Source organism: Lynx canadensis, chromosome A2 (genome assembly GCF_007474595.2).
Source record: "Lynx canadensis isolate LIC74 chromosome A2, mLynCan4.pri.v2, whole genome shotgun sequence".
NCBI lineage: Eukaryota > Metazoa > Chordata > Mammalia > Carnivora > Felidae > Lynx > Lynx canadensis.
The window spans coordinates 107,261,375-107,286,565 of record NC_044304.2 but is presented as its reverse complement, the minus strand read 5'-3'; the positions used below and the strand labels follow the sequence as shown (position 1 = coordinate 107,286,565).

At 36.5% G+C, this 25,191-nt stretch overlaps 1 protein-coding gene across 1 annotated transcript in view; it reads left to right on the top strand.

The window, feature by feature from the left end:
- DGKB (diacylglycerol kinase beta) overlaps positions 1–25,191 on the top strand; it is a 715,928-nt gene that overhangs the window by 48,806 nt on the left and 641,931 nt on the right. Inside the window, 1 exon segment of the mRNA XM_032592421.1 lies at positions 11,764–12,021. Within this exon segment, the coding sequence (XP_032448312.1) occupies positions 11,952–12,021 (70 nt within the window). The 5' untranslated portion in view covers positions 11,764–11,951.

Genomic DNA, 25,191 nt, shown 5'->3' with positions numbered 1-25,191 from the left:
ATTAGCATTCTAGAAAACATGTTTCTTTTGAAAAAGTCCCAGGTCGAATAGATTGAAAACACTCAATGGTATTTTTCTTTAATCATTATTTCCATATTCGGGGTGGGAGGAAGGAGTTTTCTTTTATCCTTTCACATTTTCTCTTCTTTATTCGGGATTATATTTATGTTTGGAAAATCTTTGTAAAAGACACAAACAGGCCCTTTCTCCTGATAAAACAGAACAAAACAATGGCCCACAAAATGGATCTTTTCTCTTTCTGGCTTTGAGATCTTTGCCTATTCTAAAGTATTACTCTGTTAACCCCTTATTTTTTATTCCATGACTCTCATTCTCTCAACCATCCATCACTATAAAGTCCAAAGTTAGAAGGAAATCTATATTAAATATTTATACTCAACTCCCAAATACTTTATTCCTCAATTCAGAAGGAGATGGGAAATTCACAGCACTACGAGCCAGACAAGTAACGTAAGAAGGGTAAATTAAGAGTTACACACACACACACACACACACACAATTTATTCAGCATATAAAAATGCAATAATAACAGTAAAATAATATTTTGGTACTTTTTATTTGGGTCAAATAGTGTCCTAATATTTTTATTTTTACTTTTTAATAATAAAAACACAAAATAGTGCTGTAACTCAACCATTTTATTGGGTTCTTGTATTCAGTGGGTCAGACTTTAGAATTTGCATAATGAGTTGGGTTGTCTCTGTTTGGCTCTATTTGGTAGCTCATCTGGGAAGACCTATAGCTTAGAGAATGGGGTTACATGACAGCTTGGGCTGGAATCTGAAGGCATCTTCACACAGATATTTGGGGGTTTATGCTGGCTGTTGACTGACACTTAATCTGGCCTGTTTGCTGATGCACATATGCATGGTATGTCTTTGGTCTCTTCACATAGGCCAGTTTGACTTTCTTAGAATATGTTGATTAGCTTCCAAGAGCAAGTGTCCCAAGAAAGAAAGCAAGACTGAAGTGTGTGATAGTTTTATGATCTAGCCACAGAAGTCATGCTGCACCATTTCTGCTGAAATCTCTTGGTTAGAAGGTAACCACAAAGGCACTCAAAAGTATAAGGGGAGGAAACATAGATATCACTTGTTGACGGCGTTCAACAGGGTTCTACAATGGCATGTGGAATGAGTGATACTGTTGTGGCCATGGTTGGAAAGTAGATTCTTAGCATAGCACTTTACATTTAGTATTTCATATTGATAAAGGTTCTATCGCTGTACAGGATAGCCATTTCTACCTAACCCTCCCGTCTCCATTCTAAAGGGTATTCTCCTTAAAACCATGTATAAAAAGTGTAATTTTCTTAAAAAAAATGATAATCGAACTTTGAAATCATGACCTGAAAATACAGATAATGCAGTTTGATGTATTTCCCTGTTTTGCATCACCAAAGATTTCCCTTGAATTTTTTATTTTAGATTTTTTGTGGCAGTAGAGTCCAAAGATAACACAATCATGAATCTTACATTAAGCCCCCCACATAGTCTTCTCAAAGGTTTGTAGACTTCCAGTTTATTTCCCCTATATACATACTGTATATATGTTCACATCCTATACTGTAAATATGCTTTAAATCCTTACTTGCAAAAACAAGGAAAGAATAATTTTTATTGAGAAGCTTTTATTTCTTTTGTATTATGCACATGTTATTTCATTAGCTGTTAATACCTCTGGGAAGTGGGTGGTATTATCCACTTTTCATGAGAAAGGATTTGAAATTCAGATGGGTTAAGTGATTCAATTTACATAGGGAAGAGAGCTCAGAATTTCAATGAGAATACAGATCTAGTTGATTCAGAAGTGGTGGGATAAGAATATGATTAATTGTCCTTTAGATGTTTAATTGTCCTTTAGATGTATAAGTTAATAATTTAAAACCAGGCTGTTTTAGTTCTAAATTTATGAATAACAATGTCCCATTGGCTTTTAACTGTGTCTGCTGTTCTTACTACATGCCTTTAGTGAACTTGCTTTACAGTGTTTGTAATTTTTTTGATTAAAAAAAATTCCTAAAGATTTTATTTTTTACTTTATTTTTTAAAAGTTTATTTTTATTTTTGAGAGAAAGAGACAGAGACAGACAGAGAGGGAGGGAGGGGCAGAGATTGATGGAGACACAGAATCTGAAACAGGCTCCATGCTCATGGAACTTGTGAACCCTGAGATCAGAACCTCAGCTGAAGTCAGATGCTTAACCCATTGAGCCACCTAGGCGCCCCAAGATTTTATTTTTAAGTAATCTCTATACCCAATGTAGAGCTTAGACTTAAAACCCTTACATCAATAGTGCTCTACCAACTGAGCCAGCCAGGCTTCCCACATTTGTATTTATTTATTTTTCGTATCTTCCCACCCTTATTTCTCTCTTCCCCCATCATTGCCTAAATAAACTCTCTGCTAATAACTACAATTTATATATCATTGAGAAAACAGAAGTCATCAGCCAAAAATCTTCCATTTTCTAACCACCAAATCTACAAAACTACTTGCATCGGTTCTCATTGTTATGATTAATTTTGGCTCTCATATATTTTCTGGAACTTATCTCCTCTTGCTAACAAGGGCTTTTATAATCCTTTTTAAAGACTGAAATACCTATCACTTCTTCTGATCCTTAAACCATTCTCGCTATAAATCTTTCTCTTCAATTTTAAATTTTGTTGCAGTGATTCCTACAAACGAACAAACAAAAAAGCAAGCAAAATTCCTTGATTCCATATTCTTCTTGGATAGTTACTTCCAGCTTTCCACTCCTCACAATCATACTTCTCTGAGAGTTAGTGGCTTTCACAGCTATCCCAAGCTCAGTTCTACTCTGCAACCTGTTCCAATTTGAGTTGCTCAGCCTCAGAGAAATTGTTTTGCTAAGGTCACCAGTGACCATCATGTTGCCTTTGGGTGTTTCAGTCCTCATCTTAAAAATTTTTTTTTAATGTTTATTCATTTTTGAGAGAGAGAGAGAGAGCACGTGAGCGTGCGCGTGGGGCGAGGGGGAGGGGCAGAGAGAGAGACACACAGACACACACAGACTTCGAAACAGGCTCCAGGCTCTGAGCTGTCAGCACAGAACCCGATGCCAGGCTCGAACCCACAAACCATGAGATCATGACCTCAGCCGAAGTCAGATGCTTAATTGATTGAGCCACCCAGGTGCCCCTCCTTATCTTATTTAATTGCCCAGAAACTTATGAAAAGTGCCTTCTACTCTATCCTTGAAGGATTCTTTTCTTCCTCTTTTGTTGTCTCTCTGGCACCATATTCTATTTGGGGGGGGGGGGTCTTTGTCTACATTTTAAAATAATGTTTACTTACCCATTCATTCATTCATTTATTTTTGAGAGCAAATGAGCACGTGTGCACATAGAGTGAGGGGGGAGGATTAGAGAGAGAGAGAGAGAGAGAGAGAGAGAATCCCTAAAAGGCTCCATGCTCAGCACGGAGGCTGACATTGGGCTTGATCTCATGACCGCCCTTGAGATCCTGACCTGAACTGATGTCAAAAGTTGGCCACTTAACCAACTAGCGGAGGCACCTAGGCACCCCTCTACTTCTAATCTCTAAATACAGGAACTCTTTGGAACTTTGTCCTGGGCCCTCTTTCTCACACCATATTCTTTCCTCAGATGTGCTTGATATTTCCTTATTTGCCCCTTGAGATTTCCCCTTTCCCCTTTCCCCCCTTCCATATTGCTCTCTGCTTCCTGAGGTTATTTCATACAGGTGGCATCAATTGTTGCCTTTGCCCTCTGACTTATGATTGGGTTTGGTCATTGTGAGGCACTAGAGGAGATGGGAGAGTTGGAAGAGTACAAGGTTAGGGATGTCATTTCCCTCCACCTCCTGCCCAGCTAAGTCCTTTGAAAATAGGTGAATCCTGCTATCCAAGAACATGGCCCCTCTCAGATGCCCCTGTATATATATAGCTACTCTGAGGTTTCTTACCTACAACATCCTTGTTCCGTTTAGGCTTGGGGTCAATAAGTTCCCAAGTTTTGCTAGATCAATATACTTCACCAGCCTCTATTAGCTCCCTAACCTTCGTCCATATTCACTCAAAATCCTTTTATTAAATTCCTACTTACCCATTTTAAGTGTACCATCTGTTTCCTACTAGGGATCCTGACACATGGGATCCTTCACCAGGAAACAAACACCAAAATGGAGTTAGGGATACAAAGGCTTACCAGGAAATTATTCCTGTGAAAGATAAAGGGAGGAAAAGCAGGATTGGGCAGAGACAGCCTTCAAACAATGATGCAGATTTGATACCCAAGAAAAGAAAGGAGGTGGGGGTGCTGATTTGGTTATGAATAGCTTCAGATCACAATGCAGATCTAACAAAATCTCAGCCCGTCCAATGGGTTGTTGTGGAGCAAATACGGATCATTACAGGAGTCCTCCATTGTACAAAAGCCACATGGTCCTAGTACATCCATCATCTTTAGTCTTTGACCCCTGCCTGAGAAGAGTGTGACCTTGGTTCAAAAGCTGACTGTATTCTGAAAGCAATAAGAGCTAGAGGCTGTCAGCTACTACAGTCTTGCAGCTGAATGCACGTTCTTTCTTAAAGGCAGAGCTTAGAGGCAAAGCTTTATGGCTGCTACATCAGGCAAATGTACACATGCTCGTATCTTCAACAGTATTATCTATATCAGACAACTCACAAAATATGACCTCTATTTCTCTTTTATTAGCCCTAGGTGTATCTAACTATCTACTAGTCCTGTCAATTGAGATGTCCCTTCTCAAATTTCATACATTCCCAAACAGAATACTGATTCATCTCTTCTTATACCTGATACTCTTCCAGTAAATAGTAATTCTTTAAACTCCACCTTTCTCTATGCTTTGCTCAAGCTCAAACTCTAGGAGTCATTCTTGGTTCCCTCATCCTACACACAATATATCCCATTCATTATAAAATTCTACTTCTAAAATATATCTTGAGTTTGGCCTTTTCCTTCATCTTTACTTCCATTTCTGTAGTGGAAGCCAACACCAGCTCTATCCAGTACTGGAGCAGACCTTCCACTTCGATGCTTGTCACCTTTCCATCCACCGTTTATAATGGACTTCTTAAAATATAAGTGGATCATGTTTATCTCCTGCTCAGAATATGTCAGTGGTTTCACACTTCAGTTATGATAAATCTTCAGTGTATCTTCTAAGAATCTACAAGATGTAGTTCTTATCTATTTCTCCAGTTACACCTGTCTTCTTTAGAGATCTGTTATTTTTTTTCTTCCCACTCTGAGGCTTCTGCTCATGTTTTTTTTCTCACCGAAGTTTTTAATTATTACTCAACTTTTATCATGCAGTATAAATAAAACTTCCTCTCTGAGTTGCTCTTTGAATCTCTTAATGAGGATACTGTGGTGCTCTCTCACAGAACTACTTTGCCTTTTTTCCCATATAAGTTATTACAATTCAGAATGATTTATTTGTGTAGTTGGTTTGTAGTAATGTAGATCTTCTGCCAAAACAAAATCCAAGAACTCAGATACCATATATGTTTTGCTTTTAATATATCTCCAGCATCTGGCATAGTGTCTATCATGTTGTTCCTTTCATTAATAAATGAACAAGTACTTATAAATTACATGATAGCATTAATGTTCCATTTAGTTTCATCCTACTTTTCTTAAACACTTTTTTTTAAGAGGGAGAGAGAGAAAGATAGTGTGAGCAGGGGATGGGGACAGAGAGAGAGGGGGGAGAGGGAGAGAGATAATCTCTCAACAGTGAATGTTGATCTCTCAACAGTGAGGTCATGACCTGAGCCAAAATCCAGAGTCAGATGCTTAACCAATTGAGCCACCCAGGTGCCTCATCATCTTACTTCTCTTTCATAAATTCTTCGGTTGATATTTTACTCTTATATTTTTGCTATGATTTCTCTATCACTTATCTAATAATTTGGGGTTTATGACCTTTCAGACCCAGTCAATATTTTCAGTCATCATAATACCTTAAATTTGTATACATGTAATTTTCATTATACCTTAATGTGTATTAACTTTATTCAATCATAGGAGTCATGACTTGTTGGCTTTGAATAATTATCAAGAAACATACTCTGTGACTAATAAATAATGAATCCAGTCCATCAAATTCATGCATCTAGATATTGCCTATAACTTCTTCATAGGAGATAGGTTTCCTTCCCTCATTGTAGAGAATATGTGTTAGCCTGAAGTAGGCCAAAGGGCCTTCTCCAATTCCTCCAACATAATTATTTCCTGCCAGCGACTAAGTAAAATGGCCCATCCATTGAGTAGATGAGAATGCCAGCATTAGACTGCTTTCCAACAGCCAGCAAAGTGGATCCTCCCTGGCTTTCATTTTATGTACCTGAAGAAACCCCTTGCCTGGGAGCAGGAAATCTGTGAATGTACCATAGGGAATCTCAAGTAAATATTGTCATTCTCTTTTTACACATTTATAAAGAGGCAGAGACTGTAAGAAAGTGTTGCCATCATGGGAATGCCTCTCCTGAGGCATGAATAGCTGTATCTCCTGGTTTAATATTATACATGCAACTTTTCTCTTTATAGAGAGCTGTGATACGTTAGTTCAACTAGTTTAAAATATTTGGTTAAGAAAACTTTTCCATTTGCATCCCACCCTTATTTTTTCTTACTTTACCACATGTCACATCTTATTATGAGAGTTAGCACTACCAGGATTGTAAGAAGACAAAGGCTTTACACTAGGAGAAGGATTAAGAGGAGGTTTTATTCAAGGTGTATTAGTTTTGGAAGAAAGCAAATCCAAGAACCAAAGAGAATTTACTTGGAGTCCTTCAGGGCTGCCATTACTCTTTAACATCTTCTTAATAAAATGCAAATTGTATTAGATCAGTCCAGAGAAACTGTTCTTGATACAGAAAGTTAGGACTCTGCCATCTGGCTGGCTCAGTTGGTTAAGAGTACGACTCTTGATTTCCTCTCGGGTCATGATCTCACCATCATGGAGTCAGAACCTGCGTCAGGCTCTGTGCTGGGTGTGGAGCCTGCTTCTGATTCTCTCTCTCTCTCTCTCTCTCTCTCTCTCTCACTCTCTCTTTCTTTTTCTCTCTCTCTTCTCTCTCCCCACTCACAAGCACTCTCTCTGTCTTAAAAAAAAAAAAAAGACTAGGACTTGTGTTGACAAGATCATGCTAAATTAAAGAAAGCTATGTAATTTTTTTGTTAGATATAGGAAAATAATTTAAAGATAGTCCTGATGCTCATGTGTGTTACACAAATTTGTAAGCATTCCTTGGGAATAATGCTCATTTATATGGACTTAGTTATATTGGACAACAAAAACAATAATAAAGTACTCAAAAACTGTGTAAAATAAAATTTTTTAAAGTTCATTTATTTTATTTTTGAGAGAGAGAGTGAGAGAGAGGACACGTGTAAGCACGAGCATGGGAGGGGCAGAGAGGGAGAGACAGAATCCCAAGCAAGCTCCACACACAGTGCAGAGCAGAGCCCATTGCAGGGTTCAGTCCCACAACCATGAGATCATGACTTAAGCTGTAACCGAGAGTTAGCTGCTTAATCCACTGAGCCACCCAGATGCCCCAGTCTTTTTCTTGTAAGTGTAAAATTTTTGTACCTCTAACTACAACTTCTTTGCTTCATGTCTCTCGAGTTGAAGGAAACTGATGGCCCCTAGTAAGAGTGAAATCTGTAGTGACTGATATTCCTAACCCCTTTATGCCCCATTTTCTCTTTCTCAACTTGAGCAGCTCTTTCTACCTCTGCTACCCAGGTCTTTCTTTATGAAAAAGCATGTAAGTGAGTTCATACCATAATTATTTACTAATCAGCTACTACATACCAAGCATTCTTTTAAATACTAGGAAAGTAGCAAACAGACAAAAATCACTGTCCTCATGGGACTTAGGTCTTAAAGCACAGGAGATGATATGGTAACATAGAATCTAATACATGTGTTGGGGAGAAAGAATGTCATTTCCCCTTCAATATTCTAACAGACTAAGAATCAAATTGACATGAGACAGATTAAGAGGAGAAAATCAAATTTAATAGCATATGTACGGGGAACCTATACAGATACTGAAATTTCAGAGACAGGCAAAATGAGGCGTATATGTATCCTGAACTAAGGAGAAGGGGGTAGTGCTCTGGGACGTCAGTGGAAAGGGATGTAATTCACAGGGTGATGAGAATAAGCAGAAGTTTGGTAATCAGATGTTTGCCCAACCATAAAGATGGGTCACTCTGATCAAATTTATCTCTGCTAATAACTCTTATTCTGGAAAAGAGCACCCAGTGAGGTTCTTCTATGTAGTTACTGGAGGGGCAAAATTGCCTTTGAGCCTATAGGGTCTCTGCTTTCAGTCAGAATAATTTCCATTCCAAAGTGGCCCATTTTGGGGTGGCCTGCCCTTGGCCCCTATACATACACCTGGATGAAAATCAAGGGAACATGCAATAAGTATTTTTCCTTGTATTGTCCTTTTTGTGGAATCCTATGAGGGCTCAAAACCACTCATGTTGCCCCTAATTTGTAGCATGAGGAGCAAAGAATTACATGATATAAATAAATTAAACATTTGATAAGATATTATATTCAAAGCAAATAAAAGCATGATGGAGGGATGGTGTGTATGAAATGTGCAATTTTTTTTTTAATTTTTTTTTCAACGTTTATTTATTTTTGGGACAGAGAGAGACAGAGCATGAACAGGGGAGGGGCAGAGAGAGAGGGAGACACAGAATCGGAAACAGGCTCCAGGCTCTGAGCCATCAGCCCAGAGCCTGACGCGGGGCTTGAACTCACGGACCGCAAGATCGTGACCTGGCTGAAGTCGGACGCTTAACCGACTGCGCCACCCAGGCGCCCCTGAAATGTGCAATTTTAAGTTGAATGACCAGGTAACATTTTACTGTGAAGACAGGATTCATGTAGAGATGTGAAGGATATCAGTTATCCAGTCATTTTAAATTTGAGTTTTTTAATATGTAAATAATGGAGGAATTTTAATAAATTTCCCAGCAAGTAACAAGGTAGAAAGCTATAATTAATTAACCAATTCGTTACTATTCTCATATATTAATTAACTTTTTATTGCTAATTTATCAGACAGTCTTCTGGAATCACCTTAGTCTGTGACTGTCCATGAACTCAACAAACAGGCAACATTAAAGAAAGGTGGAGCTCAGGGGGCCAGTTAAGAAGCTATTGCAATAATACAGTGAGAGCAAGACACAAAATGAAGGCATTGGCATTTTTCTATAATGACATTTTCCCACAGGGATCAGGTTTCTGGTATTTTTGGATCTTCTACTGTTTATTACTGCCTTCAGAATAATTCCCCAAACTTTATTTAGCATTGAGATCCCTTCAAAAATTGGCCTCTTGCTGGTTCCAATAAAACTTTATTCACAAAAAATAGGGGGATGGCCAAATCTTTCTGAAGTTAGCTGTTTGGCTTCCTGGCCTACTTTATAGGATTCTACTATTCTTTGCACATGCCTTCCATTTTATCTCAGAAGTACAAAACAAAACAAAACAAAACAAAACAAAACAAAACAAAACAAAAACCTGCTGGATTTGCAGCCAATATGTTACCATTCCTGGTAGGAAGTTGGAGGAAGAGAAAAAAGGTTAAAAGGTAATTTGCCAGCTGGTTTTCCCAGTAGAACCTTTCTATACACCTTATCCAACTTTATTTACATCTCACTGGTCATTTAATTATGCAAATAACCTGAAGAATATAGTTTTTTAGATGGATATATTTTCATTCATTAAGATTAGAGTTCTGTTACCAAGGAAGCAAGGGAGAGGAGTAAATATTGTTTAAGTTTCTAGCAGTGTCTCTCATATTTAACCAGATTCTTATCATCCAGGGTCAGTTTCTTTGTTTGTTGAAGTCAGAGAACATTGGTTCCTCACCAAGTTATTTTGTGAAGACTGAATAATCTGACACACAAATACTGTGAGGAGAGTACCATGCATACTGTAAGCTCTCAGTAAAGCTGACACATTGTTGTAATTAACATTATTTTCATTTTTGGGGTATATTTTGATCTTTGTTGCATTTCTAGTGCCTAGAATGCTTTCTGGCACACAGAGGGGGTAAATAAACTTTCTTTAAAATGAATAAATGATCTCCCATTATCATCAGTTAAGATTTGGGGGTTGTAGGCAATAGAAACTGATCCTGATCTACTTAATGCTTAATTGAAAGAATGTTACTTGCTTCTTGAAATGACAAGATATCTGGACAGTCTAGTTCAAGCATGGACATGCAGCCAATTATTGCTGTATCATTTAGGTACAACTGTTTTCATCCTGTCCTTGAATAACTCCATTCAACATTTGAAGCCCCATGAGATGGTCTCATGTGCCAAATATGACTGAATCATCTGTCTCCCTCTAGATAGGAAAGAATAGGACACCTTGTTTTATAGTCCCCAAACTGCACGTAACTGGGAGAAGAAAGAATTAAGATGAAATCAGTGAGAAGGATGAAATCACAAAGAAGACACAAATAAATGTCCATCACATGTTCCTCTTCTTTTAGTTTGCATTATTTCCACAAAGTCATGGTTGTGATTTAAGAGCATTCCCTGGCAGGAAAAAGAGAGCTAGCAATTTGGCCTTTGTTAACACATCAGTATCTTCATTATTGCCAGTTAAATAGCAAACCATCATCCTGTAAAACTGAGTGCAGGAGCTCTGAACAGATGAGACAGACAAGAATCTTTTTTAAGGCAAAGATGAAAGGATGTGACAGTGAGGTCCTGGGGTTGATAGGGAAACAAACAAACAACAAAAACAGATGCTAAGAGAGCTTACACACTAATGCCAAATATAGATACTATGGCCTGAGATAATGACATCTGTATAAATAAGCTTTCCAAGCATACAATTCCATAAACTTAAGTCATTGTTGCTAAATATTTCATTTTCTATAATGATCACAATGCCAGTCTGACTTTGAGCAATTGATTACTGTCTTTAATAAAAAGTTGAAACCAGATGGTTTGTCATTTTGTTTGCCTTATAGATAAGGCAGTGAATGTAGGACCATGACAACCTAGGGATTTATTTTTAAGCATGATTCATAGTAGTTATTCTACTGTCATTACACAAGTCTATCAGACATTTGGAATTGTTTTAATTTGGTAACTTTTATTGGGTTTTACAAATTGTAAAATTAAAATATTCTGTTTATTTTATTGCTGGGAAAAATCTCTATATGACTCCCAAAATTGATTTGCCTGATTTCAAATATATGTGGTACAGTTGAGTGTCATTCCAAATCATTGTTAAAAATCTGTTATACTGGCTAATATTATGTGTAGGGTTTAATTAGCCTCCTTTAATGTTTTGGGTCTGGATTTTTATATAATAATTGCTTAAATATTAAAGGATTGATAAGTTCATAAAAATGACACCCTTATTTGCTCTTAAAATGTGGAATTTATAAACGTGAACAACAAAAAAATCTACTTTTATGAAACAGACTTCATAAAAGTTTCTTCATTTTATATTTTAATCATATTTATTCCTGTGATCTGGCATTAGGAAATATACATAAAAATGCAATTAAAGAATGCACAGACAATTACCAATTGAGTATTACACAAAATAGAATAACTTTGGAACACATTATTTAGAAATTAAAAATTCTTAATATTCGATAACTTGTCAATTTTTTCTTTGTGCAATAATGCTGATCTTTTTATTTTTATGTTTCTTTTTCTGCAGTGCTTTAATATATTATTGAAACTACAAACTCACATCCACATCGGTTTCATGTTGACAGATTGCATATTTTGAAAGCTTGAGATATTTCGTAATGAAACATGCCATGTGGAAACTCTGAAGTATAGAATTCTGCCAAACACCTGAATAAAGAATTCCTCACCTGGTATGTAAGAAACATCACTACCACCATGACTAACCAGGAGAAGTGGGCCCACCTCAGCCCCTCAGAATTTTCCCAACTTCAGAAATATGCTGAGTGTAAGTATTCCTGTTGGTAGTATGATTTTATTTAGCATTCGTGTTAAATCAGATACTAATTATTTAGAGGTTTACAGATCCTGGTTAACGTTGGGATAGATGTAGGTATGTCTTTTGTGTTTGCAAGTAGGTCCACTTGGGACTACCTTTGGGCATGAGAATAAGGAAAAGGTAAACTTAAATATCATTAAAAAAAGAACTAGGATATTAGATGCAAAATGAAGCCTAGAAACATTCCAGCTGTACCAGAAGTAAAGCAAAAGGTAAGAGTTTGGGTGAATGGAAACTGGTGATTTGACAACTGAGTAGAAGAACAAACAGAAGTAAAGGGGAAAAAAGGAGGGCTTTGTTGTTGTTTCCTTGTTGCTTCTTCTGTTAGTGTAACATTAGTAAAAGGACTGGGAGCAGGGAGTCACAGATTCATTGTGGAGTTGGAATTAGAGGTTGTTAGAGAGAGGGTATCAGGACCTTTAGCCAACTTTTCAAGTGTGTGTGATTATACAAAAGATAGACCATGGCAATCCAATTTATAGTAGGTTATTTCTAAATATGAAGTTTCTTTTCACATAAACAGTTAGATTTTATTTATAAGCAGTTTTATTTTTACCACACATTTTCAGGACCATGTTTCATGAAATGAGTTTCAACTATAAATATGAATAACAGCTGGGTCAAGGTATTGAAGAGAGAAAAGGAAGTAACTAATAAATAAGAGGCACCGCAAGTTGGGAAGATGATGAGTAGAGAAAAAAATAGCACATAGAGAGTGGAATAAGATTGGCAAGAATGGTGGGAATACTATGGCGATTGGAGGAAGAGAACGCAAAAAGCTTTAGAAAGAGAAAAACAATCACTAGACACAAGAATGGAAGAGGAAGCTGGGGCTGCTTATGCAGAGAGCAGGTGTGGCATACAGGACATACCATAAGACTTGGGAGGAGAGGCAGGGAAAAGAATTACACACAGAAGGGGAATTTGAAATAATAAGAAGTAGATAGGATAAATGAATACTAATATATTTATGGGGTACATATAAGTCAGGAACATTAATAAACAGTGCATATTATCTGAAAAGGACAATTTCACAAGTTTTCTAGAGTCTTCCTCACTTGAGGACTGAAGTGTTCAGGGTGAGGTTGGGAGGATATTGGGTATTTTCAGTGAAGATGCAAAGCCATAAGAAAGTGTGCATTTTCTTAGTCAATAATAAAAATACTACAACTATCACTGGACGGGGGCAGAAATTTCTGACATCGAAGTGTTCCTGATATTCGAAAACTGTTTTGAGCAGCTGAAAGCACAGATCACCCTCTTATCCCATTAAGGACATGAAGTCTAGAATGACTGCGTTCTGCATGCTCTTTGCTGTTGTGTTATATCTGATAATTAAGTAAATAGTTCTGAGCACTTTCTTTTGTTAGAGTATTCTGCTTGGTACTGAAGGAAATACAGATATGAACAGATGTGGACCCTCCCTTCAAGGATGTTTAATGAAGGCTAGAAACTAATGGATAAATGACTCTGTATCTAGGCAGAATATTTTAAGTGCCACAAAATTAGGGGTTCTGTAGGACATTAGTATACATTTGGAGGTGGGAAAAGGGAAGTCTTCATGGAAGAAGTAGGATTTAAAATGAATCTTAAAAAATAGGTTTAGGGTAAATGGAGAAGGAAATAATATAGATAAAAAGGAAAATTCAGCATATATTTGAGGCAGGAAGAGGAATCATAATTAGCCATACCACAAATTAAGACTGTAAGTGCTGTTAAAGATGTAAAAATGAGATGGAATTAAAATATATCATGCTAAACTGAGTTAGACAGTGAGGAGTAACTGTAGGGTTTTAAGGGTAGAAAAACATGAAGAAAGAGTTTAATTTGGTAAAGATGAGGATGGTATATGGTATGGAGAGAGGCTAGAATCTTGCCAGTGGGCTGTTAGAATAAACTAAATAACATGGATGATGAAAGACAACCAGAAAAGCATAGATTCAGATATTGTAGCATTGAAACTAACAGAGTTTGAGAAATAATGAAATTGAGAGAGAGAAAGAGAAATCCAGTTTAGTTCAAAAGATTTGAGTTGAGAGATAGGGGAACTTGGTGACATAATCACCCAAGTGAAGGAAACATTGAGTTTGGTTTAGCTTATATTGAATTTACATGGATCAGTAAAATATTTTAATGTTTATGAAAGTACTGGCATAAAATAGGCAAATTATTGCCATAATAGCTAAATTATCACATAGAATAACTTAATTCAGATATTAGAATTCCAACAGAATTTATTGTTAAAGTATTAAATATGTTATAAACTATTACTTTCATTTTATTGACTAAGGAATATGGTGTAATAAAATGGTAATAAAAATTGTCATAAATGTAGAAGTTGTAACATATTGAGACAAAGATTAATGAGTATTCAATAAATTGGTAGTAAGAAGTGACACAGTGAGTATAAGAACATTTTAAAATTGATTTTGTGGGGTCAAAAATTAACTGATTAACTGTAACAAATTAACTGATTACCTGAAAATAAAAAAAATAGTGTAAATTCCATGATCTATGCTCTTTTTTAAATAAGCAAGACAATATGACTTAATCATCCATGAAGTTTCCTGTGTAATTAGGAAGCAAAGAATAACATGATTAGAATGTATCCTTGTGTAATAAATTGCCATTGTTAAATATAGCTGGAAACAAACATTATTCTGAAGATTATAAAAGTAGTATATTTTCCATGCTATTCAGTACATGTGATCGGTTTGTCATCAGCATTTAAGGATCCGGTTTTTCTTTAAAAAATGTTTTTTCATGTTTGTTTATTTTTGAGAGAGAGAGAGACAGAGACAGAGACAAATGGGGAGCAGGGTAGGGACAGGCAGACAGGGAGACACAAAATCTGAAGTAGGCTCTGGACTCTGAGCTGTCAGCACAGAGCCCGACCCAGGACTTGAACTTAAGAGCCTTGAGATCATGACCTGAGCCAAAGTTAGACGCTAACTGACGGAGCCACCCAGGTGCCCCGAGGATCAGATTTTTCATGTTGCAGTGCAATGTGGACAAAGTGACATTCCTCCATAGTCGATTAGAAAATGGTATATTGGATTCACTTTCTTGACTTTGTTTTGTAGCTTTCAATAGGAAGCTGTTTATATGTATTAAATTAAAAAAAAGCGAGTTATTGATTTAAGTTTAAATTTGCAGCATGTTAAGATTATATGTGCTATTATATGTGCTATATGTGCTATCAAATGAATGTTTCATATGCTTTTGGGGATGGGGTGGGGCTGTAGACCTCTTATCAAGATGAGAGAATTTGGTAAAACCAAATCACTCAATGAGAGGCCTAGATAGCACCATAAAGATCATTTCCTCAATTGATCTGATTTTGGGTTCCCTCCACAACTGCCACAATACACCCCATATCTTGTTCTGTTTGGGCTGCTATAGCCAAGTACCACAGAGTGGGTGACTTATAAATACTGGAAACTTAACTTCTCACAGTTCTGTATGTTGGAAGTCTAAAACCAGGGCTCCAGCATGGTCAGGTTCTGTAAGGGCTCCCTCCTGGGGTACAAACTACTACTTGTACCCTCACAGGTTGGAAGGAGTAAGAGAGGAGCAGTAAGCTTCCCGGGGACTCTTAATAAGGGCACTAATCCAACTGGGGCCACACTGATGACTTCAGCTAGTTCTAATTACCTACCAAAGACCTTTCCTATTGGAGAGTAGTATAGCAACATGTGCATTTGTTGGGGACCCATTTAGTCCATTACACCCTGTAACAAGAAATCTTCTCTCAACTTCAAGGTTTTTCTTGTAATTAATCAGGGAAAATAGAGTGATATTGGCACAACATTCCTAGTTAGGCTGCTAGCACACCAGACAGCTTGTATTCAAATCCTGATCCTCCATATTTTAGATTTCCTATTTTGGGAAAATTACTCAACGTCACTGTGTCCCATTCTTTGCACCTATAAAATGCAGAAAACAATAAATATGTCAAGGGTTGTAAGGATTAAATTGAATGAATTAATAATATACGTCAAATAATGATAGCAGTGCCTGGCAGGTTGTAAGTGATGTAACTTTACAATTATTATTTTAATAGGAAGGGAGTAGTGTGTTATGTTGGCTGTTTTGAATATAGATGATCAGTAGAAAAGTGCCATATTTTAGAACACAGTCAGTGTCTTTTTTTTTCTTGCTGTAAGACTAGATTCTTCCCACAAGGTGGAAACTTCTGGTGTTATTGGCAGCCTCATTTCTGTGTTGTCCCCACAAATACTGAAGGCAGCTAACGTGAAGCCTGCTGTGGCTGCCTACAGCCTGCTGAGACCATGCTCCTGTTTAGGGTTTCAGGCTGAGTCACTCCATGGGAAACATTTCCATTGATATGTGGGAGAGGAGTATAATTTTCTTTCCCACTCTTTATATAAAGTCATCCAAACAGTTGTTACAAGACAGAGAGCTCTCACTCCTGCCGTGTAGAGAATTGAGCTTATCACATTATTAGTTTGCCAGAGCTTCCTGCTGTGGTTTCATGGCAGAGCAAAGGGTTAAGATACTCCAGATCTTTTTATGGAGGACAATATTTTCTATAAAAGCTACACGATATTTCCAAGTGATTCATTATCTGCCCACATATTGTCACTTAGGATTAGCTTTTTATTTGCTATATATAAAGCGTGTTATATAGCATGCGAATTATTTTTGAAAAATACTGTGTTATTATGGTGGGAACACTTCCAAATTTTCATAAATTTTATACTGTTTATAGCAGCTGGCATTGTTGAGAGTTACAAAATTATGATGAACTTTTTCTTTTCAACAAGGACCAATATGCCTAATGTTTAGACCTAATGTACAATTTCTTCCATGGAGAGAGGCAGGTGGCATGGCTTAGAGGAAGGAGCAAAGGATTTGCAGGTAGACTAATACTTGACAGTGTTGAGCCCCAGCCCCATTTTGTAGTTATTAGTGGTATGACCTTTAGAATATTACATAGACTACTTGTGCCTCAGCTTTTTCACCCGGGAAAGTAGAGTCCACCTCAAAGCATTGTTGTAGGATTTATTGAGTCAGTAAGCATCATCATAATAAATAATACATTTTATTGTCTTATTCTACACAATGTGCAAGTGTAGAACATTTATTGTCTTATTCTACACAATGTGCAAGTGTGTTAACTCATTTAATACAATACACCTTAGAGGGAGGCAGATGATCTCTTTCAGGCAGATTACCTAGCACACAGCCATGGCGTAATAAGTGATGAAGATCAAAACAATAATAATTTATGTATGTTTCTTATGAAGATCAATATGTTAATAAATGGGTTGTTAATCATGTTTCCAAAATAGGGAAAGCTGGAATCTGGGATTCAGGTCCTCATATTTCCATCAGCCACAGCCATCTCTCAAAGGTTTTCGCATACTGGACAAAACAAAGAGGCAAAGCTGCTCACTAAGGCTTTGGCCTCAATATGTCTTCCTGTTCTCTTATCATAGTCAATTGGATTGGATCATGTGTGAACCTCAGTGGAGCTCTACCTAAAGAGAGACAGATTTCAATATTCCTCCTACACTCCCTCCTCCTGTCCCTGGAACCTCCCTCATGCTTTCTTTATTAAAAAAAATGGGGAGAGAAAGACAGATAAGAAGAAAATCATGAAGCAATTGTAATAAAAATATGGCAAAGTTCTTTTCCATTTTAAGTAGCCTTACCCTCCTGAGAAACTGCACCCACTAGCATGATGATCTAATGTGTCTTTGAAATATGTTTTGTGTTTGATCCATACAAGATGGGACAAAGATAATGGAGGGAAGCTGACCTGACCTCTTCCCCTGTGGGTATTTAATTTATTGTTAAGCAAATTTAGATCACATATTAGCCCTCTTTCTAATTTGTCATGATGCATTTAGCTTTTGCTTTTGGCCTATGCCATGTGTTAGACTGGCTCTGTGTTGGGAGGCCAAACCACTTACTGATGATTACTCTTGGTAAAATACAAAAGAATGAAGGGCAAAGGGTCATTTAGCACAGTGACTGAGAGAATGCAATTTTATGTTGCCTAAAATGAGGTAGGTTCTAGTGCTGTCACAGACCCCTCTGTTTTCTCACCCATGTCCTAGGATTGCAATGATGATTCAATGTGAAAATGCACGTTAAATACACAGGACTCAATCTGTTATTGTTATGATGAGGATTGTGATGGTGACGCCTGAGGTAGTTTAATACCAAAAGAGAACTTTTTTAAGTAATTTTTTTAGGCCTATTCACCTATACTACTTAAGTGAAATGTCTTGACTTTGCCCTGATACTTGATCTGAAATTGGAATCTGCAACTCTATTTTGGATAATACATGTCTCTCATTTCCGACCCTGTTTCTTCTGATTCACATTGATTAACTCAGCAGTTCCTGGCTCTGACCCAGATTTTATTTCTGGAATGTATGTTGGCTGCATAATCTCTTTTGCCTCATTTCTGTCTCTGTTTTCTATTTGTTGTACTGTTTCAGACTGAATTTCTCCTTGGGAGCTTCTCTTGGTCCATATATGTCTTTAATGTTTTAATACACGAAGCTTGCAATGATAAAAGAAAGTAATAACTATGAGTGTCTAAATTTCTATTATTTTAGTGTTGTAATGGCACATAATTTTCAGTGATTTTTTTTAGATATCTATTTTTTTCAAACTTGACAAAAAAAAAACAGTTTTATTAAGACTCACAGTCAAACAACCTTTAATATTGAAGTTAGGACTTTGAAGTATTGGCCATGGTGGGCCAAATTATGTCATAAAATCTTAGTGGCTTAAAGAAATAGGCACTGGTTTCTTGCTCATATTTTATTTCCAAATCTGAGTCAGCAAATGGTTAATTTCACTTTGTCCCCAGTCAAGTCCCAGTGACTTGGAATAGTCGTCAGCTTCAGAATTTGGCAGGTGCTGTGGTAGAGACAGAGGGCTTGAGAATTGGGTGCTGGCTCTTAAAGCTTCTCCCTGGCAATGATATTCTTAGATTTGTTTTGCCTAAGCAATCCGCATGACTACATCTAATTCTAAGTGAGTAGAGAAATGCATTATTTCTGTCTGCCCAGTGTCAGGGGAGCACCAAAATATTTGGTGAAAACTACTAACTGGTGAGTACACACAAGTAAAATATAATCAACCATTTACTTTGGAAACTTAGGCTTTATGCTTCTGTTTCTTAATGCTTTACGCTCTCATTTCTTTGCCTGTAAAATGAGGATGATTCCCCCTATCAAAAAATAACAACTGTTATTTTATCACTAATATTAATATGATAAATTTATAACAAAAGTTATCACTAAGAATCATACATATTGAATACATACTTCATCTTTAACTCTGTTATAGATTAAAAGTTGTCACTTGACAAAAGTTTCCTTTGTCATCACCATCCCCATTATAGCAAAAGTGCTATACACACACAAAAATGTGAGTACACAGACTAGAGGAACTTACTTTTGCTCAATGATCATTATTCACACAACAATGCTTAGTACCTTTTATTCTTAGGCATTATGTTTGGCTTTGGGTAATACAGAAGTGAATATTGTGGTGCTTTCAGTCAAAGGGTTTAATCTATTCAGAGACTAATAATAAGGCAGATGATGATAAAGCAATGAAACACATTCTCTGAATGTTACATATATAAGAATGTTTTTTTATTGAGATATAGCTACTTATAAGATTGTGTTTTTTTAATGTATGTTTATTTTTGAGAGAGAAGGAACAGGGGAGGGGCGGAGAGAGAGGGAGACAGTGCAGGGCTTGAACTCACGAACCGTGAGATCATGACCTGAGCCAAAATCAAGAGTCTGATGCTTAACTGACTGAGACACCCGGGTGCTCCTAAGATTATTTTAATTTTAGGTGTACAGCATAAGGATTTAATATGTATTGTAAAATGATCACGATGATGAGTTTAATTAGCATCTATCACCACACACAGTTACATTTTTTTTCTTATGGTGAGAACCTTTAAGATCTAGTCTCTTGGCAACTTTCAAATACACAATACAGTTTTATTAACTATAGTCACCATCTTGCACATTATATTCCCAGGACTTATTTATCTTATAATTGGAAGTTTGTACCTTTTGACCTCCTTCAGTTATTTCACCAAACTCACATAATCACCCTCCATCTTGGGCAACCATCATTCTGTTTTCATATGTTGGTAAGTTTATAGAGTTTTTTTAGATTCCACATATAAGTGAGATCATACTGCATTTGTCTTCTGTGTCTGACATATTTCACTTAGCATAATACCTCCGAGTCCATGAATGTTGTCACAAATGACAGGATATCCTTTTTCGTGGCTGAATACTATTCCATTATATACTTTTGGCACATTTTCTTTATCCATTAATATGTCTATGGATACTTAGGTTGTTTCCATGGCTTGACTACTATAAATAATGCTGCAACAAACATGGGGTGCAGATATCTATTTGAGTTAGGGTTTTCTTTTCCTTTGGATATATTCTCAGAAGTGGGATTGCTAGATCATATGGTAGTTCTATGTTTAATTTTTTGAGAAACTCCATGCTCTTTTTCATAGTAGTTGTACCAGTTTACATTTCAACCAACAGTGTACAAAGTTTCCATTTTTTCACATCTTTTCCAACACTTAAGTTTTGTCTTTTTGATAATAGCCATTTTCATAGGTGTGAGGTAATATCTCATTCCAGTTTTGATTTGCATTTCTCTAATGATTAGTGATGTTGAACACCTTTTTATGTATGTATTGGTACATGATCTGCAAATATGCCTCTTTCTCACATACACTGGGAATTTTAGTCTGATACCTCTCCTTTGTACTCTGGGGTTAAGTCATTAAGAATGAATTCAATTTGCTATGGACCTGTGGAACCTGCAGACTTAAGTCCTACTGGCCCCCAGAGCCAGACAGTCAAGGGATGCATCCTCTAGGCAGCAGCTACAGAAGCCTGGTACCAGTTGTGTGTACAAGTTCCTTTCTAATAGATACAAACAACTTGGAGTGAGGCAGAGGGAGAGTGCTAGCTTCCCTACCTCTGGGGAGTATTGCATTTGGCCCCTTAGATGAGTGTTAAGTTAGAAGGTTGTCTCTTGGGCCACAGCTTTTCCTTTTCTTCCAGTTTTATTGAGAAATAATTGATAAACATCACTGTATCAGTTAAAAGCATACAGTGTGATGGTTTGATTTACATATATTGTGAAATGATTACCATAATAGGTTTAGCTAGCATCCATCTTCTCCTACAGATAAAATGAAACAAAAGAAAGGGAAAAAGAGAAAAAATGTGCTTTTTGTGATGACGACTTTTAGGATTAACTCTTTTAACAGCATTCTTATGTATCATATAGCAGTCATCATGTTATACATTATATCCCTAGTATTTATGTATCATAAAAGGGGAAAATTGTATCTTTTGGTCACTTTTTTCCAGCTCCCCCTCCCATGATCCTTCACCTTTGCTAACTAGAAGTCTTATCTCTTTTTCTATGGTTTTTGCTTTTGTTTGTTTTAGATGCCACGTTCAAATGGGATCATATGGTATTTGTCTTTATTTATTTCACTTAGCATAATGCCTTCATATTCCATCCATATTGTCACAAATGGATTTACTCATTTTCAATGGTCGAATAACATCACCACACACACACACACACACACACACACACACAGACACACACACACACACACACACACAGACACACACACACACACACACACACAACTTATTTATCCAATCATCCATCAGTGGACACTTAGGTTGTTTCCATGTCTTGGCTATTGTAAATAATGCTGCTGTAAACATGGGGGTGCAGATATCTTTTTGAGTTAGGGTTTTCATTTCCTTTGGTTATATTCCCAGAAGTGGAATTGCTGGATTATATGGTAGTTCTGTTTTCCATTTTATGAGGATCCTCCATACTGTTTTCCATAGTGGCGTCACCATTTTATAAACCCACCAACAGTATACAAGGTTTCCTTTTTCTTCACATCCACACCAACACTTGTTAATCCTTGCCTTTTTGATGATGGCTATTCTAACAGGGATGAGATGATATTTCATTGTGATTTTAATTTCCATTTTCTTAATGACTAGTGATGGTTAGCATTTTCTCATGTACTTATTGTAATTGATATTTTTTTGGAGAAATGCCAATTCATGTCCTTCACCCACTTTTAAATTGGGTTATTTGTGTTTTGGTATTGAGTTGTTCTGAGTTCCTTACATATTTTGGATATTAACATCTTCTCAGATATGTGGTTTGAAAATATTTTTCCTCATCCCATTAGTTGTTTTTTTTTTTTTTTCACTTTGTTGATGGTTTATTTTTCTATGCAGAGCTTGATTAGTTTGATGTAGTCCCACTTGTTTATTTTTTATTTTGTTGCTTGTGCTTTAGGACTCATATCTAAAAAATCTTGACAAGACCCATGTCAGGTAGCTTTATTTTCCTATGTTTTCTTCTAGAAGTTGCATGCCTTCAGTTCTTACATGTAAGTCCTTTTGTATTAATTTTTGTGAGTGCTGTTGATATGGGCCCAGTTTCATTTTTTTTACATGTGAATATCCAATTATCCCAGCATTATTTATTGAAAATACTGTCTTTTCTACATTGAGTGGCCTTGGCTTCTTTGTCAAATATATTAGTTAACTATATACATATATATTGGGTTTACATTTGGACTCTTGATACTGTTCCATTGGTCTGTCTGCTTTTACATCATTACCATGTTGTTTTGATAGTATAACCTGATAGTATAGCTCAAAATCAGGAATTCTGATACCTCCTGTTTTGTCTCAGATTTCTTTGGCTATTCAGCGTCTTTATGGTTCCTAATAAATTTTGGGAGTGTTTTTCTACTTCTATAAAAAATGTCATTGGCGTTGCATTGAATCTAATATTGCTTTTGGTATTGTTGACAGTTTAACAATAATCTTCCAATCTATAAACACCAGGTACATTTATACTTATGTGTGTCTCCTTTGATCTATTTTATCAATATCTTTTAGTTTTCAAAGTAGAGATTGTTTATCTCTTTAAATTCAATCTTAAGTATTCTGTTGTTTCAATGCCATTGTAAATGGTATCAATTTCCTTATTCTTTTTTTTGAAAATTGTTTTAATGTTTATTCATTTTTGAGAGAGAGAGAGAGTGAACAGGGGAGGAGCAGAGAGAGAGACACACACAGAATCCGAAGCAGGCTCCAGGCTCTGAGCTGTTAGTGCGGAGTCCCACACGGGGGCTTGAACTCACAAGCCGGGAGATCATGACCTGTGCTGAAGTCATATGCTTAACCGACTGAGCCACCCAGGCGCCCCATCAGTTTCCTTATTCTTTTTCAGAAAATTTATTGTTATTAAGCCATAGCTTTTAAGATAAGCACATCAGCTTTTCTCATGGAAAGACTGAATGCTTTAGTCTGTTGCCTCTGTGCTATACCTGGGGTTTAGCCTCAGTGAGTCCAGGTGAGTACGTTAAGAACTGTTTCTCAGTTCACTATAGCCTGTCTCCTGGACATAAGCCCTGTTGATTTTCAAAGCTCAATGTTTTGGGATCCATTTTCAGGTGGAGGTAGTTAGAGTTGGGGAACTAGATGTGGGATTCAACCCCTTTGCTTCTCAGGATGAAGCTAACAGTAATAAGTTTCCTTCTGATTCTGTGGCACTCTGGTGGGGGTGGAGTTTATGGTGATAGTGTGTGTCAGTTCCTTCTACCTGTTTCAATGTGGGTTTTCTCATTTGCCTGATGTGTAGAAGTCATTGAAGTTTATGGACTTCTTTCATATGGAATTGTTCTATATGTAACTGTACATTTCTTGTGTCCATGGGTGGAGGTGAATTCAGGAACCTCTTGGCATTGCCATCTTGAATCAAAATCTATGCAAGACACTTGGAGAGCTTTTAATTCTTCACATAGATAGGAGTTGAGGGGGGAATGGGATTTTAATTTTAATTGAAATTATTGGATAGGAATAAGAGAAGTAGGGAAACTCTAAGCAGTTATCAAAGCATGTGCTGACGCATAATATACTGTGACACATTAGGGACAGTTGGAAGTGTGTGTCGATGTATGTACACATTTGTGTAGGAGTATGTATGATGTGTGCACATCTGCATGCATATAAGCACTGAAGATAGGCTGATCAGCAATAGTAATAAAATATGGGTACATGAATGCTATTAATAAAAGATTGTCTATCAACATATACTCATCGGGAGACATGGAAGATACTAGTAGGAGGGATAGTGAAATGAAAAGATTATAATTTCTGAAAGAAGTATGTGTAGAATCACTTTGATTAAGGGAGACTACAAAAAATATTTTTCTAGTTCAAGTTGTTGAATACTCAGGGTTAAATGAAGTTAAAGGTATTGTTAACAGAGAGGTAATTATTTATTAGAGAGTATCTAGAGGTAGAATAACCAGATGTAATCACCATTAGGATATGAGGACTAAGGAAGGAGGATGGTATACTCCAGCTTGAGTCAATGTGCTTTACTTAATCCAGGAGAGGAATACAAACAAACAAATTAATGCATTAATAACAGGTATAGAGAGAACTGATTTGATTTTGGACACAGTGAACCATAGTTTTGTATCCATGTTGTGATTGAAAATATGAATTAGATTCTTGGGCATAGAGATATGGAGCTCCCAAGAAATAAATCAGAACTGGATTTATATATAGAATCGGTGTGCTTTTGCATTGTGGGTGGTAATCAAATCATGAGAATAGATTAGATGACCCAATGGGAGAAAATTGGACAAGAAGATGGAGATGGAATGCTAGAGATCATTGTGTTTATAAGGCATTTAAGATAAGATATCCATGAAAGCAATTGGAAAATAGTACCTAGAAATGAAGGAGGAAATAAGTGAAAGACTAGTATTCTACAATCTAAAGAAAAGTGTTTTTAGAAGGTGAGATGTAACTTAATAACCAAAATGTACCCAGAGTTTTCATCATTTAGTGTCACTGGTGATTTTAATGAAAATTCTTTTTTTCTTAGAATAGTAGATGCAGTGAGATGAGTGGAAAAGAAAGGCAGAGAGAATACATATACACTACTTTTTTTTTATAGTATCTTAGCCATGAAAAGAAAGAGAAAAATAATTATAGTTGAAATGAATACAGT